The following is a 19,974-nucleotide window of genomic DNA, read 5'->3' on the forward strand; positions in this document are numbered from 1 at the left end:
CTGCCCTCCCTTTACATCCTCTCCCTCCCTCCCTCCCTCCCTCCCTCCCTCCCTCGTCGGACCAGTTGGACCAGCTGTTGTGAGCCAGCGTTTTTTACGGTCTGTGTGGGATATGTAGATAATCAGGCCATTTACTTAGATAATTCTCATGTGTCCACTCACACAGCAGAAGCTGTCATACTGGCATCACATTACTTATAGAGGCAGCGCTGACAGTGATTACATCTCAATTCTCTTTTTAAAATCAATCCGCCTTAGTTTTTGTGTCTCAGCCTGTGTAGTTTAAACTCAGCCTTCAATATCAGATCTGGTGTCGTTGGAATGAGATCTATGCGAGTGTATGTGAGATACAACTCAAGAAAAACAGCAGTGACTGCTGGGAATATTCCACTGTCGCTGCATGAAAAGACAAAAGGTTCAGTACTGTCAACACTGCACTCATCAGGGCCTCATACCTGTCATACCTTCACCTGTCGCTTTGTTGGTTTACCATCCAAACAAGAACGACGACGTAGCTCAACCTGTCCTCACTGCTCAGTCCTACTCACTCACTCCTCCTCTGGGCTCTGTGAATATGTGAGAATACTCGTGACAGTCAAATCCATGTGGAGATTTAAATATTTCACACTGAACATCAACAGCATTAAAAATCACACGGGGCAGTTTTGTTTGCTCTGTCAAGCAGCGCTTCCTGAAACCAGCGATGCGTCACTCTTTATCTAACAAAAACATGCTGCTCTGCGACGGCCTCTGACGGGACGTAAGGCATAACATGTTTGGTTTTGACTTTAAAAGTTGAAAATGAACACACTGGGGGTATTCCAAACTAGAAATTAGTGAGTTAAAATGCCATGTCAATAGTAATAGTAACTCAGTCCCTTTGTAGGTCAATGTAATCAGCATGACAATAGGATCATAAGAAGCCATTCAAATATGACGTCTAAATATAACTTGTTGGACGGTGAGTTTCCTGGTGAGATTAAACCCAGAAGAATAACCTGAATTAAATCTCAAAATTAATAAATACCAGTGTGGTGACTAAATACTGAGCTGAAACAAACCGACTGACACACTAATTCTACTCAGCAATTTAGGCAAAACAAAAGCAGATGATTGTAAAAGTTTATTGCTCTAGAAAAATGAAAATAAACAAGGCGCCTCACGTGAGTGAAACTTATTGGTGGAGACAGTTTGACAGTGTGCTGCTTTCACAAATGCAAAATTTGACAAAGCCTGTTCATTTACAGCAAGTCAACAAAAGCTACTTGCTGGGGGGCGTTCACAAGCAGCTGAAAAAACAAACCAACAGTCTTACGTTCATTAATGAGCTGAAAAACCCAGAGTGAGTCCGTACTGCTGTTGCGGGAAACTCAGATCCAACTGCACTAGTTTCTTTGTAGTGGCCCCGCTGACGCAGCTGGTTTATGATTAAACAAATCAGTAGGTCTGTGACCCACTTCTCTCTGGACCCATCACTCTGCTCCATGTGTCTGCATTCAGGCGACTCTCTGCAGCCAAAATTGGTCCAAATTTACAATGTTGAAACTGAGTGAGCACTGTCAAAAAAATGCCATATCACGCTACAGCAAAATATTGTCACATGTGAAAACAGGCAGCAAACATGTAGCTGTTTATGTACTGAACTGGTGCCACACACAACTACATTTCCACACTTTTCCTCTTTATTTTTATGCAAATTGCAAGCATTCAAAGTCATTTCCCCTACGTTCACCCTGCCCTGAGAGAGGAAGGGAGTGTGACCCCAGTGCTTTGTATGGATCTGTCCCCTGAGCCCTTGGTCTTCTCTTCAGCCCAGCTCTTCTTTAGTTTTACCCTGCTTGCGGGGCATCTTCTTGCTGCTGCTGTCCTCCAGCTCTTTGCTTTTGTAGTAGTGAGGAGCCACTTCAAGCAGCCAGCCGCTGTCTATCTCAATCACCTGCATGCAAGGGAGACAGAAAATGCAATGTGATACTGATACGGGAAGGAATAAAGTTAAATATTGTCCAGGAACCTGCATCAAACTTCCTCATTAATGTGCTGTCTCATGCCCATAAGCAGTTATTCTGTGGACACCTTTATACTGGACTTAATGGGAGGTGTGACTGTTATTCACATTTTAAACTGTAGCTGTTTTATGTGTTTAATGATTTTCTGCCAGACGATCAAACAAGCCTCTGAAAAGCTGCTACTGAACCAGCTCCTGACACTGCAGAAGTAAACTACATCACATCCTGAGCAGGCTGACCTGTCTCATGAACTCCTTAGTGGTGAAGACCAGCTCGTGGTAGATGAGCCAGCGGGGCTGCTCCTCGAACAGAGAGCTGTTGGGGTGGACGTAGACCGTCTGCTGGTGCTTCACCGTCTTGTAGCCGCCTTTGCTCAGTCGTGCCGTGTGATAGAAATATCCTGCAGTCACCGCCTGGGAAGAGGGGGGGGGGGGTTAAACAGCTGATACATCACATCGCCATACAGGGTAGAAATCAAGGTGACCACAGCAGCGTTACACGAAAGGAGGACTATTAAGATAAAGAGCAATAATGTGAGAATGTACTTGTGTAATAAAAACCAAATCATAGTTAACTGTGTCTTGATCCCTATACATGACTACCTCAGGTAGGTCACAGGTGGACGTGGTGATGGATGAATATTTATATATATGTTTTCAGGGAAAAATGACAAGTCACAAACAAAACAGATGCAAATTATTTCTTCAGTAGATACAATTGTAAATAATCTATAAATCCAGAAATAACGAGATGAAGAAGGGAATGGAAGAGCAAATACAGCAGCTATTCAATTCTCTGGTTGAGTCAACATAACAAATGACTGGACCCTCCAGTCCAACACAACATGGATACTGCATAATGCACTCTACTTACCAGAAGAGACTTCACTGTGTTATTTCAACAAATGGATCAAACTGTTTTTTGTTGAAATTAGTCATTTTTTCTATCTATGATTGATGAATTAATTCCTGATTAATGAGCCCAGTTTTTCTCTCTCTTTCTTCTCTTTCTCTTTAAATTGACTCTGATCACAGTCACGGACGCAAACACAATTCCAGCTGCTCAACATCTGATCCTTAACCAACTTCAACTCGACGCAGACAGATAATCACCAGCTGGACACGTTTAATCAAACTAACTTCGGCCAGGTGCCCGACCTGCAGTGCATGAGTTTTTCCTTCTTCCATCCTCATGTGACGGTCACTGATGGAGCAAGTTCGTTTCTTCTGTTCGCTCTTGTAAAAACTCAGCTTTTCCTGTTTTTCCTCGACATTGCAACGCAGCAGAGCGATGGTGCGATGTAATCGATCAATGTCAAGTACTGAACTGAGTCAGATCCTGACACATCCCTTTCATGAATTAGATGACGGTCTAAAGAATTGGCTCACTCCCTAATTGTGTATATTAGCACCTCTGCTGGTTTTCCCTGAAGCTTAACCGTTTTTCATTACTGCGTCACGCAAACCAATCCAGGCCGACAAAGGTTAAGACAACACCAACGCATATAAGGCAGAGGTGGAGTGCTGAGTGTACAATAAGAGAATCACCTTTCACAGTCACACCTTCATGGTCTAGTTAATAAATCCTGGTTGCACAATTAATCAAAATATTATTGAAATCGCAATATGACCAAGTGCAATATCCAAATCAGAGGAGCTACAAACGTTTTGATAAAAAGGTCAAATGTGTCACAACAGACCATAAATGAAGCATTGTGGTGCTACAGAGACGCACCTGGCTTATAAATCATGTTCTCCGGATGTAATGGAACATCATCATCACCATCTTTATATTTTCTTTAGTAAAAATGACCATTCCAACTTAAATCATGATTCATATCACCATTGCAATATCTGCCAAAATGATCGCAATATTATTTTTTAGTTGCTTATCGTTGAGCCGTAGTAAATACTTATTTAAAAATTGTCCATCTCATCTTCTTTCCAGGCTTTTCAGATAAAGGGATCAAACTTAAAACACATCAGAACTAAGTTAGCTCCCTGAAATCATCATCATTTTTACAGTATGAAAGAAAATAATGACTCATTTTCCACTTAACCCACTTCACAGCTCTGTCTCCCTCCTTCCTAACAACCTCAGTGGAAAAATACCAGTTCTCAACAGTGCAGCTAACCGACAACTCTTTTGTCTTCTAGATAAACCAGATGCAAACATATGATTCACAAAGGTGAAATCGAATCTCCTGATGTTTCATAAAACACGACGACAATGTAGAAATAATATATTTCTGTTTTATATCAGCTTGAATGTGTCTTGCTCGAGGAAACTACAGCACCGTTCAGACAGCAGATAATTCTGTATCAGGAGCGTCGAGTCATTCACTAGTTTCGTAGTGAAGGTGGGTTTCATGTGGGACTAGCTAACACACACCATCCACACACACATCTCCACTCCAAACATTCAGACCCTAACCCTAACCCTGCCTCTCCAGTCCTCTTTTCACTGACGCACTTGGTCTGTTCACACCTGCTGTGATCTAGACCAGGTGGTGTTGGGTGTGTTCACAAAACTAATGCTTCGAAGAGGACAGCATGTCACTTACATTCATTTGACAGATAATATCTGTCACACACTAGTCATGCGGTGGATACAGTAAAGATACACTTGTCTGTCATTTCGCCTTAAAATGTTCTAAACATTTTCACGGGACTAATTCAGTTGGTTTATGTTTGTGTGTGCAGGCAGCGTGGAGATGTCAGCTGACGCGGGGGTAGGGTGGAGGTTTTCGGTCGTTCAGTCGAGGCGTTCGTCGTACGGAAGTTGGAAAAGCAACAGACGCTTCCCGACTTACACAAGGAATAAACTGAAGGACACGAAAGCCACTTTATGGAACTCAAGAAGTAAAAAAAGAAATATAAGCAACAATACCTTCTAAAGCAACACGTTTTCTTCAGACGTCAATAATAACATTAAGTGTAAATAGTTTGAATATTTACTGAACTATTAATTAATACCCAGATAGCAAAATAAACACACTTGGGCCACATGCTTGTTTTCTTCTGGCCCAGAATACGCCCGGGTTGCACGGCCCGAATCTGGCCCATATACAGCACGATTGTAAGACGCTACTTCCACATCTGAACCAATTCTTTCGAGCACACAGAAAATCTTCCGGCTGTCAGTCAATATCGAAAGGTACCGACTAAGGACTCTGCCCATATGTGGAAGTACATGGGCCAGACTCCGAGGACTCTTGGGAACAAAATAAGTTGTGGGATTACTTTTAGCCTATTTGGCTGCAAGATTTTTGACACACACAAAGTCAGCATGCGTTGGAAAAAGGTGTAACCCAGCTAATAAAACAAACGCCCTCGCTTATCTCAAGTGGTTTAGGCGTGCGTTCACAACACATTTAGACCCTGATATGAGAAGGCGATTGATACAGCTCAGGTCAGTGATAACTTACAGCTTTCTTCTTAGATTTCTGTTCATATTTTGAATTTTCAGAACAATATAGTCTCTCTGGACTAGTATCAGCATTTTGTCAAAACTCTTATGTGACAGTTTCCACCTGCCTGAAGTGAAGCAAACACAGGGGCTGTATCTGAGGGTGACTCTTCACCTTTCACCGCCCTAAGGAGACATGAGGGCTAAAAGATCGACTTCGGAAGAAAAAAAAAAAAAAGGGTCATGTTGACAGCAGCTTGTCAAAGCTAAATTAAGCAGCTTCCCACCTTGAGGCCTTTAGTGTATTATTAGCCCTGCCCTCCACTAGTTCAAGTTTCAAACACTTATCACTCATCTTCAGTTGTTTACCTTGAACCAGTGTTAAGTCTGGAGTTGAGTTACTAACATTCAGAAAAGAGGCAATACTGAACTCAAACACTGTTTTCTTTTTGATTTTAAAAAAGATTTTCACTATGCTTTTGAATCAGGTCTTAAATGCAGGATTATTTTTGGCATCTCGCATTCCCACGTGGGGCGGACACTTGTATGTGCATGACACAAAAACTAACTAACAGCTGATTGCATCTACACAACATGCTCACGAGACGTGGCCAAACCAAAGAGCGGCCATGTTCACGCTGAGCCACAAACACACTCATAAACTGAAGCATATCCTCTTAATTAATATCAGGAACCAAAGTTGAGACTCCACTGTGGTAAAACTCTGACTCTGACTTTCTCAGCAGCACTAACCTTGCGAATGGGCACATTGTCTCCCTGGGAGCTGACCACCTCCACCTCTATGCGATCCATCAGACCCTCCAGCTGGTCCCTGACATCCCGGGCTCTTCTCATGGAGCGAAACTGGATGAAGTTCTCGTAGCACCACTGTGTGGAGAAGCCGCTCTCCAGCCACTGAGGGAGAAAGACATTGTGAGCGCAGTCAGCACAACACCTGGGTTCAAGGTGGGAATGGGAATATCTCAAGGGCTTTTTAGTTTCCATAAGCAATAGCTGTAAATCAACGGTTCCTAATTTAGGGGACTAAGAAGGGGTTGCACGATGAACCTGAGCTTTTGTGATTTGTATAACAGGACAGGAATGCAGAAAGTCGCTCCTCTAATCTTTGTTTTAGCCACGCTACGGACGTTGGTCTCGGACGATGAATACTACCACTTTGGTGATTCCCTGAGTTTTAATCTGGCGTCATGAGCAGCTTGACATTTGTGGTTTTCAGTGAAATATCTAAACCTGCTAAATTTATTGTCATGAAATTTGGTACAGATGTTCATGTCTTCCTCGGGATGTACCACAATAACTTTTCAGCATCATCAGGTCAATATTTTTATTTGTCCAGACTTTTGGTTTACGACCAAATACCTGTAAAAGTAATGACATGCCAAATCAAATTAAGAAATGTTGAAATGAATGTTGTTGAATTACTGTATAAATCCATAAATTAAAAATAAAGAAGAGGGAAAAAAACACTCTTTGGTTGATGATGGTAGACCTACGCATCCTGTGACAAAAGGTGATATAGTTTTGTTTTAAAGTGCTATTTCAATATTTTTCAAGCAACTGTGCATTCACAGTATTAAACTATCAATCCCGTCTTTTGATGAATAATTCTGACAATAAGTTACAGGTTATTAACTTTTTACATGTAGTAGACTACAGCTAAGTAGGATACGTAGTAAACTATTCTAAAAAACGGAAGGACTGTCAAGAAGAGATGGTGGGAACCTTGTTTCAGTGTGCATACACAAACCATTTGCATACAAGCTCACAGAAAACCTGAAAGTTTGGTAGTTTCCTATTTTCATGCAGGAGGGTTAGACACAAATCATGAACACAAACGCAGTTCATAACAGCAACACAGCAATAATTCCCACCTTCTAGGATCAGCTCTAACAGTCTGTCCTCCTCATGTAGGTAAATGGACAAAATATTTGCAAAGACCTTTTACTGTGGCCTTGAAGATGTATGCAGAATCTACTCCACACGTCTCTGATGCTATAAGCTTCATAAAGACCGAACATATCTTCAGGCCAAACTGTTTATACCTGTGTGTAGACGTTGAGCAGCACCAGGTGGTCTCCCCCTGGCACCACAAAGTTCATCCTGGCGTTGTCGGCGTGCACCACTTTGTCTTTGGGCCGGTAGAAAATAGAGTTGTTCACCGACAGCATGGCTGCTATTGTCAACACTTCCTCTGAACACTTGTACCTGGAGAGCGGCACAGAAGGAAAGTGAAATAGAAATACAGTGAGATGCAAAGAGAGATGAGAAAGCAACAACAGTATTCCTTCCTGATACAAGTTTCTCTTTTAACTCCCAAGCATTTACTAATGAGTTGCCAGTTTTAAGGCCTCGTATTCAAACAATTTCAGACAATGTGAATCATCCACATCCAGCGACTCACTTCCTTTTATTGACAAAGGTCAGTAAAGGAAAATAAAACTCATTTTCTACTTCTCACATTCTTCTTCCAAAACAGCAAACTGACCCGTTTCAATATGAGAACCTTTATTGTCTTCGATAGATTTTCAGTAAAACAATCACGCAGCTGTTTACTCACAAACTCATCTGCTTATTTTTCCTTTAGCCCTGCAAATCACTTTCTCCCTTAGAGATACAATATCTTCTGTTAATGCTTAAGTTGGAGCTCCCTGATTATGAATAAGTTAACTCCTGGAGTAACTTCCATCACCCCCTAGTGCATAATCAAGAACTGGACAAATACAAGCCTGGAGGAGTTTGGTATATGTAAGAAAACCTACATTTTATGCTTCATATAGTATTTAGTCAGGCAATGCACCCTGTTCAACGGACACATGGCGACGGTTCATGCTAGTACCAGAGCGGAGACTTACTGCTCGGACGCCAGGATCATCTTGCTCAGCATGGGGTCCACGGGTAACTCAGCCATCCTGCGACCCAGCTGACACACAAGAACAAACAAGTTATTTATTCATATTGATAAACATCTTATGTCCTGAACACAAGTCGTCACCTGGGGGGGGGGGGGGGGGGCGCATCTCACCACAACCCCTATCCCGGCACGGACTGATGCTGATATCCTATCATCCTCACATCCTTGACAACCACTGATTGATAAGACTATAGTGGTCATAAAAGCCCTGAGTTGTAAACACAGTGAGCTCTCCTCTCCAAGTATCAGCACCTTCAATCAAGCCCTGACAGAGCATAAGAAGCTTCAGGTATGTGCAGCATGTCAAGCACACACGCAGGCAGAGCGAGAGATGAACGCAGATTATGCACGTCAAAGCAAAAGGTTACATCACTATTTTCTCTGATTAAAGTTAAGAATGCAAAAGAAGCTTCTTCTGTTAACTAACGACCTTCTCTTGTTGTGTCTGACTGTGGGACGAGGATGGAGTGGGAATAATTAATCCATTACTTGTTGTACATGTGTGATAGGACAATAATGATTTTTGACAGTAACATTTTTCACAGAATTACTAGATTTGTGATGGAAAATAAATTGTAATGGACCCTATAAAATGAGACCAGGATGAACTGATAGTGTAAAGTGACTATACACATAATTTACTAACAGAAAAGATTTGGGGTGAAGTTACTCTTTAAAGATATCAAGCACTTTAGAGACGTTTGGAATCTAAAGCCTCAAAGCTTTTTATCCACTGGGTAAAGAGTTTTTCCTGTTGCAAGTCCAGCTAACCGTACTCAAGGTACATCAGCTGCTACATTTAATGTTTAATCACTATTTAACAGGAAGAGTTTAAAATAACATAACAGTTCACGACGGAGCTAATTTCCTGCCAAACCTTAAAAAAACAAACAAAACCTGTTTAGCCAAATGCCCTCCAGTTCACAAACAAACCCAGTGTGGTTTGCAAATACAAAATGTACCTGTCAAAAGAAACAGAATGCAACTGTATTAGAGCTTAAACATGCACTAACTGATTTTTGTTGGCTGCTTAGGGGCAGCGATATGTCACCCAAAAACCATGAGAGTGAACCAAAACAGTAAAGCTGCGGAGCAGGCAGCTATATTTATCTTCAGGCCAGAGGAAGCTGCAGATAATTCTCTGTAGGTTCCTCATCTCACATCGCTGCCACTTGTCACATGTAATTATAAATATATTGATTAAGTCTAACTAGACGTTTCATAGATACAGGCCTCGAGTGTGTACCTTTGTGAGCTCTCCCAGGTGGTTGAGTGCTCCCAGGGCGTAGAGCTGCTCCAGCGCTAAGACCAGAGTCTCATGAGGGGGTGGGTCCATGAAGTCAAAGTGAATGAGGTCATTGATGCCTGCAAGCAAAAAGTAGGAGTTTCTTGCACAGAAACAGCCACCAAATGTTGATCTAATCTGCTTCAACTTAATGAGTAAGCACATAAAATGACCCCTCACCTAGACTCTTCAGCAGCAGGACTACATTTCCCAAATTGGTCCTCTGAATCTCAGGCACGGTGGTTTCTTCCATCTCATGTTTAAAGGCCCAGGCTGTGTAAAGCCTAAAACATTTCCCAGCAGCCACTCTGCCTGCACGGCCTGCTCTCTGGTTGGCCGAAGCCTGAGAGCGAAAGAGAAAACACACAACATGAGCTGGTAAAACATTTAGAAACCAAAACAGAGTTACACACCCACAGTTAAACAGATGCTTCCCCCTGAAGCAATCTGACAAACACTAACTGCTATTTATGTAGCAGTGCTAATTAGATCAGTTCGCTGTTCTGGGATCAGCTGGTGATGTTTTCCATGACATGGGCTTATTATTTTGTTTTTAGGAAATTAGTTCAAAACTACATTATCAACAAAATATAAATTATATTACACTGTCGGGTAAAGAGATGTTTTAATTCACGCTGATAAATCAGATGTAAAAATCATCTGGTTTAGTGATTATTTGTGTTTTAGTGCATCATCATAAACTGGCATCAGAGCTCTTGACTTCTTTTCAGCACAGAAGCAGCTGCTGTAAACACAGTGAGACACAGTAAGGACATTACTTTGTTTATACGATATCTGCAGTGGATGTGATGTTGTCAGGCGATGGGACCTTCTCATCACCCGTGTCCCTAAAGCTGAGAAATGTTTGGCAGTCTGTGTGAACTGTTCAGGGCTCTGACTTTTTACTTGTATTTATTACAACCAAAAATAGTAACTGGAACTTAAAAGACAAAACCAGAAATGGAACGAACGGAAAAAAAGCAGCATGGGGTCCGTACAGTATCACAGCTTGTAGCCTGGACCTGAATTGTGGTGTTTTTTTGAAAAGAAAACATGTGCATTCACTACACTCCTGGATAAAATTTGCCATGACTTCACTTCAACATGAACTTCCTGCTTGTTAAACATTAAGAGAAACAGCGAGCAGTTACCCGTGAGCAGGGCGTGACAATGAGTGACTCCATGCCAGTGCGGGCGTTGTAACTCTTCTGCTTGCAAAAGCCTGGATCGATGACGTAGATGATTCCATCTATGGTGAGTGAGGTTTCTGCTATATTGGTAGCAACCACCACCTTGGGTTGAAGGGAAGAGAACACACAGTGTGAGCAATCACTGGTCAAACAAAGCAGCGTAAAGATTAGATCCAGCTGTTGGGAATAGGAACAAAAATGTGAGCTACTAAGTCTCTTTAGTAAATCTCATTGTGCTCTGTTGCCTCTGTTGGTAAATACCAGCATGGACATTTAATTTGTGTAAATATGAGCAGGCTCTTGCCTAATACACAGCTGATACAGGAAACAGATATCACATCCATCGTCTTCATTTACATCTCTCTAAGGAATAAACTTGTTATCATAGTCTATTGACTAGTGTCTACCAAGCTGAAATATTAATCCAACAGTGACCTACTACATCCAGAGCAATTGTGTTAGGGAACAATAAAAGTTTCCCAAGGATTCTGCGCAGAAATAAGACATCGCCTCACCTTACGGGCCCCAGGCGGAGTGGGGTTGAAGATCTTCGCCTGCATGTCGGATGGCAGGTTGGCATAGATGGGAAGGACCAGCAGCTCTGCGATCTTAGATCCCAGCCGCCTGCATCTCTCCTGGAGCAGCTCGCAACACGCTTCGATCTCCTCCTGCCGGACACACACAGGCAAAGAGGTTAAAGAGTAAACCCACAACACACAAGGATACATGAGAAGTTTGGGGATACTGGTTAAGTAAACCAGGTAACTTAGGTCGCTTTCACACCTGTAGTTTGGTTCATTTAAAGATCGAGGAAAGAAAATGCCTTTTTATGTGTGTTTATGTATATAAAGTAAGCTACTACAAAACCCAGTCAATATTTATGCCAGCAATCCCTGCACTTGTACACACCTCTACACTATTTGTGTACTTGTTTACAATTTGTATATAAACACTGTATGTTGTTGTGCTTTACTGTTGCTCTATTTTTCTACTTCCTGAACATTGTTCCTGGAACAGTGTTCACTTCGAGGCACCAGGGTTGGGCCAGTGTAAAAAAGGTCAAACCAGTCTGATATTAAACCAAGCACAGGACAACACCAGTGTACCAAATGTAACCACTGGGGGTCCTACGTGACTCAGCAGATGCTTCTGAGTGGAACATAATGAGACTGAGAGCCCGTGAATGAGAGTGTAGCGACTCTAGTCCACTTGGTGGCAGTAATGCAGCTCTAAAAGTGGATCTTCATGTTAATGCTCATTGCTTTTCATGCAATATAAGTAGGATTTAGCGGCATGATGGTGATGGAGGATACTTTTTAATTTGCCAGAACCTGTCATAATGATGAATGTTGGTTCAGCCGGTAAAATCAAACTGTTTCAATCTCCTACACCGGAGCAGACCGACAAACAGACACTAGAGACTGGAGTCAATTCATTGTATTATAACACACATGTGGCCAATACAGCTGGTTCTTATTCCTCTTTCAGTTCTGGTCCGATTCAAGCTCCTCCTGGCTTTTTACAAAAGCACCAAGAGCTGTAAATAAATCGAATGGACTGTCAGGTAACTCACTGACTGTACAGTATAAGCACCCTTAGACAACCACTTCTTGAATGTGTTTAAAAGGCAGATTTATCTGTCTGCAACACACAGGATAAGAAATGTGAGGTGTATAAAAACACATTAAGATTATTCCATCCAAAATGGATTATATGCAGATATTACATACAAAAGAAGAAGAAATTACAAGTGTAATGTGCTGGAAGACTTTGAAAGACTTTGAAAATATAAGTGTAAGTGTACCTGTCCAGTGAGGAAGACCAGAACATCTCCAGGAGACTGGGTGACATGGATCTGTAGCACTGACACAACACACGCTTCCAGGTAGTCTGCCTCTGGAGCCTGGGCAACACAACAAACACATACTTTTACGACTTTTACGATTTACAAAAAAATGATCTTTCTTTCTAAGTCTTTCTCTTCAAAATACTGTGGTGACCCACACCGGAGCTGTAATCCTGGCCCAATCTCAATGTCCACCCCTAAAGCCTAAGCCCTGAACCCTCACAGACTTAATTAACATCACCTGGTAAGTGACTGATACGCTCCCTGTCTGTAAACAAAATATTAGTGTAATGTTGGATAAGAGCTGAAGAAAGCAGATTTGGAATTTATCATCATGTCATTATAAAAAAAAAAAAGTTAATATGTCCTATATTAATCATTCAAACAACATGCTAGTTCCTACTTTAGTGTAGAAGATGTCGACTGGGAACCTCCTGCCAGGGATCCTGAAGACAGGAGCGTCGTCAAAAAAGCAGGAGAAGCGCTCGGTGTCCAGAGTAGCGCTGGCCACCAGCACCTTCAGGTCTGGTCTGAACCTGGCAATGTCCTTAATCAGACCAAACAGGATGTCTGTGTGGAGCGTTCGCTCATGGGCCTCATCTATGATGATCACACTGGATGGACAGAGACAGACAGAGAGTGTGGGGAAAGCAGATGACTGAGCACAGCAGATAAGGTAATACCTACAGATGTACATAAACATAATGACTTCACATGTTGAACTGCTGAGAGGAACTGTGGGAAGTTTGAGGCACTGGGATGTCAGCCAGAGAGCCAGATGGATGATCATTCAGGTGGATTAATAAGGTCTTGTAACCCCCTAAAACTGCACGTCAAACATCCTGATTCTATAATCAGGCTGCATTCGTACGGTGTCTGCGTAGTGATTCTCTTCTTTGCATTACCTGTAGCTGGCCAGGTCGGGCTCGGTGAGAAACTCTCGGAGCAGCATGCCGTCTGTCATGTACTTGAGCACCGTTCTCTCTGATGTGCAGTCCTCAAAACGAATGCTGTAACCCACCTGGATCAACCAATTAAGATAATATAAATAATACTGATCCAAGACTTTCATTTAAATTTTTAACCACTTAAAATTGTTTGAAGAAAGAGGCAAAAATACCATGAAATAAATAAAGAATGCTTGGAAAGATGTTATATACCACTGCACAAAAACATTGATTATAGTATCATACAGAAATCATTGATGTACAGATATGAAATAGTGTCCTGCAGCCACATCTAGAATGAATAAAACTGTAATAAAGTGAAAAACGGTGTCAACATGATTAATGTGCCAAGCTCACCTCGTTCCCAAGCTTGACGCTCATTTCCTGTGCCACTCTGGCTGCAACTGACATGGCTGCCACTCTGCGAGGCTGTGTGCAACCGATCTTCATGCCTCCTTTAGTGTATCCCTGAGAGAGGAGCGCCAGGTTCGATGGGTCAGTTCATTTTCACTGGTTACCACATAGAGCTACAGTGAAGCAGTAGTTTAACAACTTGTTTGCGTAAAAAGAGACAATTTGTGGTGTTACTGGGGCTATGTGGCAAACTACCTCTGACCTGGGAACAGTAACTTCCTGGAAGAAGTTACTGTGTCTTTATGCTAAGCTAAGCTAACAGCTACTGGCTGTAGCTTCATATTTGCTGGACAGATGTGAGAGTGGTATTGATTTTCAATATGTATGTGTATGATGCTTCTGCACTCACATCTTCCAGGAGGTACTGTGGGATCTGGGTGGTTTTTCCGGAGCCCGTCTCCCCTTCAATGACCAGGATCTGGTGCTCCTGGATGGCAGCTAGCAGGTCCTCTCTGTAGGGGAAGATGGGAAGGCTGCGTCGGACCTCCTGCATGGACTGTTTCTTCAGCTCCGCCTGCGACAGAGCCGGGGCCTCCTGATCCTGGACACGACAGGGCCAGAAGAAGAGCTCGCTTCAGTTTTTGTAGATCATCTTTTTCACTGATATGTAACGAGTAACTGGGAAGGAGTTTATGTCTTATTCTGGGACACGCTGACAGGACATATGTGTATCTTTTTCTGGTTTCCCTCACCGTCAAATAAAAAGAATACAGGTGGGGGGTTTTCTTCAAAGCTCAAGAACTCTTTATGGCACAGGTCAAGCCTGATGCAAGAAATCTTGATGTTATATTTGATAGTGATTTAAGTTGTGAGCAGCATGTTTTTGTCATCTTAGGAACATTAGGAAAATGTGATCTTTCCTTTCACTTAAAGACACAGGGACATTTTTACATGATGGACAGTTTTACTGATGCAACAGACTTTGATGAATAAATTCAGTGAAAAGCAAAAGGAAAGTTGAGACACAAATTATAATGACGGATTAAAAAGCACCAGATGAAGCCCACCTTTTCTGTCCGAGTTCCCTTCATGGTAATGGCAGTGCTGACAAAGTCGATCATCTCCTCCTCCTCCAGGATCAGCTGGTACTTCTCCTGTTCCTTCCTCATCCCTTGCTCTCGCTCCTTCTTGGCCCCGAAGCTGAGGGAGGCTGTTTTCAACCTCTCCTCCTCCCAGCGGCCTTGCTCTCCTCCCAGCTCCATGGGAGTTTCCTCCAGCTCCAGGTCCCTCTGGGGCACCTCCTGGTCAGCGGGGAAAGGGGCGAGGGATGGATGGGAAAGAAACAAAGAATTTAACCTATGCACACTTTACTAGGTGACTGTTTCTGCACATTGTGTCAGTACGTGGCATCTCTCGTGCCTACCTTGCTTCTCTTCTCTTCTGGCATATAGTATCTGTTCTTCCTCTCCTCTTGTTCCTTGGCACCGGCCTTTTTGTAATCTTTAGCCAGGTCCCGAAGGGTGCGTTTGTATTCCAACTCCTTTCTCTCCCTCTCAGTCAGCTCGTCAGTAGAGAAAAGATACTCGTCGTCTATGATCTCTGCCTCCAGGTCCTCCAGCTTCTCTGCCTCTCTCTTCTTTAGATACTCCCAGCGAGAGCGCTTCCTCAACTCTGGCAACTAGAGATGAAAAGAGATGGACAAAGGATCAGAAACTTTATTACACAGTTAGAATTCTAGCAAATGATTTTTACTTTCTTTATTCCCCAGAGCAATTTATTCTAATGCCCGTGAGAAATGGTGCTAAAGTCTGCTGTGATAGTGACAAAACATTCTGTTCATAAACGTGAGAAGATTTTTTTTCAACACAAACAGAAACTTGTCTCTCAGCTGAGAGCACCCACCATGTTGTTCTGATCCTCTTCAGCCATCTTCAGCCTCTTCTGAGCTTCCTCATAAGCCTGGAGGAAAACAAACAAATGTGAAATGATCTACCTTCGAGACACAGAGGCTCATCTTTGAGAATCATCTTCAAGCATGAGCTGTGATTTAATTTCCTCATCTCCCACCTTTTTGTCAGTCCTCTCCGTTATGTTGCGGGTCTTGTCCTTGTCTTTCTGCCTCACTCGCTCGGCAAACGCGTCTCTCTCTTCAATGTCCTGCAGTCGCTCTCGCTCTTCCTTCTCCCATTCTTCCTCTTCCTCCTCGTCTTTCTTTACTAACTGGGCTGAATTACTCCTGATATTAGAAAAAAAAAATTGTTTTAAACTTTTTATCACTAGTTTAAAAGGCCCTGAATCGTTCCAAGATGAAAAATATTTACAGGTTGCTTCTCTTTTCTGTGGGTTTAGTCTCAGTGTAATACTGGCAAACCACACATAAATGTTAGAAAGCTTTGAACTCTAACTCACATGAAGATAAATGCAGAGTAAATACAATTATTATTATCATTATTACGTCTTCCGCTCACTTTTTTTTCAACTTAAAACACAAATCTAGTATTTTCTCCAAAGAAGTATTAATGATATTTAGGCCCTGCAATTTCAGATATAATTTGACAGTATCCTGCAGTAAACCAATCCTTTGCAGCATGTCAGAAAAATACAAATTTAGTACTCAATTTTTCTGTGTGACTTTTTTTTGTTTTTAAATCATCTTTCACTGTGTCACTGTATCACAGAGTCCTTGGCCATAGTTAATGTCACTACAAATGTTTGAGCCCTGTACTGACGTTGTTTCTAATTGGTTTTTCCACGGGTTGATTATATGTATTACTGTATGAATGGGGGGTGGGGGTATTTTCCCCCTTTTTAATTATCCCTTTTTTTGACCAGGACTACCCACCAAGTGCAAACTGGAAAAAGTTTTTAAATTGAACCACAATCAATGCATCATGTACATATAGATAAACTTCCAATAAATTAGAAAATAATGCGGTAATCATTCAGCTCTAACTTTCATCCAAAACAGCATATCCTGCTCTACTATTAACACTATACACATGTAATTGTATATTATATACACACGATAAAATCAATACAAAAAGTCTGAGTTACCGTTTAGGTGCTTCATCCTCACTAGAGGACTCGCTCTCTTTCTTCCGTCTGATGTGCTTCCTCTTGTTTCCTCTGTCCTTGTCCTTGCTTTTCTTTTTCCCTTTCTGTTTCTCCTGCACAGTGTCTTCATCACTGTCGCTGTCCTCCAGTAACGTGTACGTCCGATTTTTCTTATCCATTTCAATGGCTTCTCGTTCCATCGCACGGGATGCTTTCTCAACAACCTGCTTGCGAGGAATCTTTAACACAGTGATAAAAGATTGTTAGAGGTTTCATTCTCACCAAAAATTCCCAGATTGATGAAGTTCATGCAAATATGTAAATGCAAGCTCTATAGAATTTTATGACTATACCTTGTCAAAGAGCTCTTGTGCGAAGGCAATCACACTCTGGTCGATGTCAATTGTGCCCGTCTGCTCAAGGCGAGACACGAAGTCTTGTGCATTCAATGCTTTCCGTGCAGTACCAATCATGAACTGAGACACGTATCTGTCACTCAACCCGAGGATGTCATGGAGACGGTCACTAACCCACTGCTCTAGATTGGCCATGGTGCCTGTTGAGGGAGCAGTCACAACACAAGAACCTCTGTAATCCAGGCCTATATTTATGCCATGATGTTACACAAAACGACTGAAGGAATAATTACACTAGAAGCTACACTGGTTCTGTCCTTCAGAAATCTGGCTGGAATTGGATCCAAACCAGCTGGAAGTTCAGTTTTGACCCACAAACCTAATTTCGCGGACTGTCTTCATTTGTGCATCTGCAAATTTGTTGTTGGACCATCACATTCAACGGTACACTGGTGAGATATTCTGCTATTTCTTTGTGAAGTCTACTTTAGACTGAAAACGTTGAAACTCATTAATTTCACTTACCGCTTTTCAAAACGTTCAAAAAATGTGTTGTTTTGGTAGAAGTAGCAGGCTGTGAGTTAGCTTACTCAGCTAACTCCAGGTACAAATGAGGCGTCAGTTTGAGTTGTAGCTCACAAGTTCCGGGTAACGACACTTAATAAATACGTACATCTCTCCACAGCTATGTAAACCTATTTATTTGTGCCTATGTTGTTCTCCTAAAACAGCACATACAAAAATCAATACGTGTTTTTGTTCACTTAGCTTGATTCACGCTGAAGTTGAAAGCGGAAACACGTGTTTTAAAATGACAGAAGAAGAGCAGAGCTGCATCAGGGGCTGCAGCGCTCACTGCCCCCTGCGGCCAACAGAGGAACGACAATAATCATCTCCCTGCCCCTACCGCACGGGTGACGGGTGGTGATATCAAGTTGACTATTGGAAGAATAAGATGTACGATTGATCATTTAAGTGTTGTATGTCAATCAATTTTCCACTAATGCAGTGAGAAATCATAGAGAAAGCTAAAATAGCATTTTAAAAACCCACGCAAATATTAATTTGCACATTTATTTCGACATAGCTTAGCATATAAATAAGTGAACAAGGGGTGAAACATTAGTAAACAGTGATGCTGCAAAGATTGGTCCAGTGGGACCTCAATACTATTTCTACTTGTTAAGCAATGTAAAAGAAAGCGCCTTTACTCATTGTGTTATGCACAGTACTTTTATTGTGAAAGATGTTTATTGTCCGATCCCAGATATGACATGTGTAGCTTACCCCGGGAAAAGTTTTTGTTCACGCTTGTGTGTTCCAGCGGTCGGTTATGGAAAAATAAAGCAATGATGGAAGCTGTACTGAAGTGGAGTTTGAACGAGAATCCTTAACACTACTAATAATAATAATGATAACCTTTTTCTTTTTTACTATATTTTTTTTACTCATCATTATTTGTTGTAATATTATTATCAGTGGTATAGTAGATTGTTAAATGGCTATGTGATACAAATTTAACGTTTATGCCATAGCCTAGTAAAGACAGCGGTGGACGAAGTAGCTATAGATCTTTTACTCATTTCAGTTCGGTTTAAAGACTTTATTGTCATATGCAGAAATAAACAAGTTTTCAGTACCGTGAGATTGTTGGGTCTGCTGTCTCTCTATTCTCATGCCAGTCATTTTATTTCTATTTACTAAGAAGTTAAAAATAACGATCAAAAGAATAAAATCAATTAAAAAAACAAAAGGAGATACATGTTATCTGAAGTAAATATGGACTGAGAAAATGTTTTGTAAGGCAAATATATAGAAACACACATAGTAAACATTATATAAACCCACATAAGATAAGATATTCCTTTATTAGTCCCAAATTGGGGAAATTTCCAATATCACAGCAGCAAAGTGGAAAGTACAAAGAAAGAAAAACAGATCGCCAAATGACAAGAACCAAAATACTTAAAGAGATAAATAATATAATAGGATAAAATAAAATAAAATATAATATTTACAATTAAATTGTAAATAAAGAGGATACAAAATATAAAAAACAAAAAGTAGCAGCAGTATTGTATTGCACATGGTGCAGTCTCTCCTTCACACACTGTGGGTGCAGCAGCCTGTTACTGAAGGAGCTGCTCAGTGCTGTCAGAGTGTTCTGCATGGGGTGGCAGATGTTGTTCAACAGGGATGATAGCTTAGCCATCATCCTCCTGTCGCCCACTACCTCCACTGGGTCCAGGGGGCATCCCAGAACAGAGCTGGCCTTCTTGATCAGTCTGTTGAGCCTTTTCCTGTCAGCAGTGGAGGTTCTGCTGCCCCGGCAGACCACACCATAGAAGATGGCTGATGCCACCACAGAGTCATAGAAGGTCCTCAGGAGTGCCCCCTGCACTCCAAAAGACCTGAGTCTCCACAGCAGATACAGCCTGCATTCATATCCACATATGCATACATTTGTTGTCTGCATATACACACTCCCATGCACATGCATACATCCATACATGTATAATGAGGTAGACGATAAGAATACAAATTATGTCAAGTACGATATAAAAGTATGTGCAATAAGACAAACTGAAGAATACTT

At 41.6% G+C, this 19,974-nt stretch overlaps 1 protein-coding gene across 1 annotated transcript; it reads right to left on the bottom strand.

Moving 5' to 3' along the window:
• Positions 1 to 1,110: 1,110 nt before the first annotated feature.
• Positions 1,111 to 18,163, bottom strand: dhx16 (DEAH-box helicase 16). The gene is made up of 21 exons (XM_022746391.1): positions 17,904 to 18,163; positions 17,376 to 17,578; positions 17,023 to 17,261; positions 16,036 to 16,204; positions 15,871 to 15,927; positions 15,392 to 15,646; positions 15,036 to 15,269; positions 14,378 to 14,569; positions 13,972 to 14,082; positions 13,573 to 13,688; positions 13,071 to 13,281; positions 12,626 to 12,724; positions 11,337 to 11,489; positions 10,783 to 10,923; positions 9,812 to 9,974; positions 9,593 to 9,711; positions 8,288 to 8,355; positions 7,478 to 7,640; positions 6,168 to 6,329; positions 2,246 to 2,419; positions 1,111 to 1,936 (listed from the first exon to the last, which is right to left on the bottom strand). Exons 2-21 carry the CDS (start codon positions 17,571 to 17,573, stop codon positions 1,808 to 1,810), a joined length of 3,153 nt encoding a protein of 1,050 aa, XP_022602112.1. The 5' UTR covers positions 17,574 to 17,578; positions 17,904 to 18,163; the 3' UTR covers positions 1,111 to 1,807.
• Between the last annotated feature and the right edge of the window lie 1,811 nt (positions 18,164 to 19,974).

This window comes from Seriola dumerili, unplaced genomic scaffold (genome assembly GCF_002260705.1).
Source record: "Seriola dumerili isolate Sdu_G_001 unplaced genomic scaffold, Sdu_1.0 BDQW01000104.1, whole genome shotgun sequence".
NCBI classification, from domain to species: domain Eukaryota; kingdom Metazoa; phylum Chordata; class Actinopteri; order Carangiformes; family Carangidae; genus Seriola; species Seriola dumerili.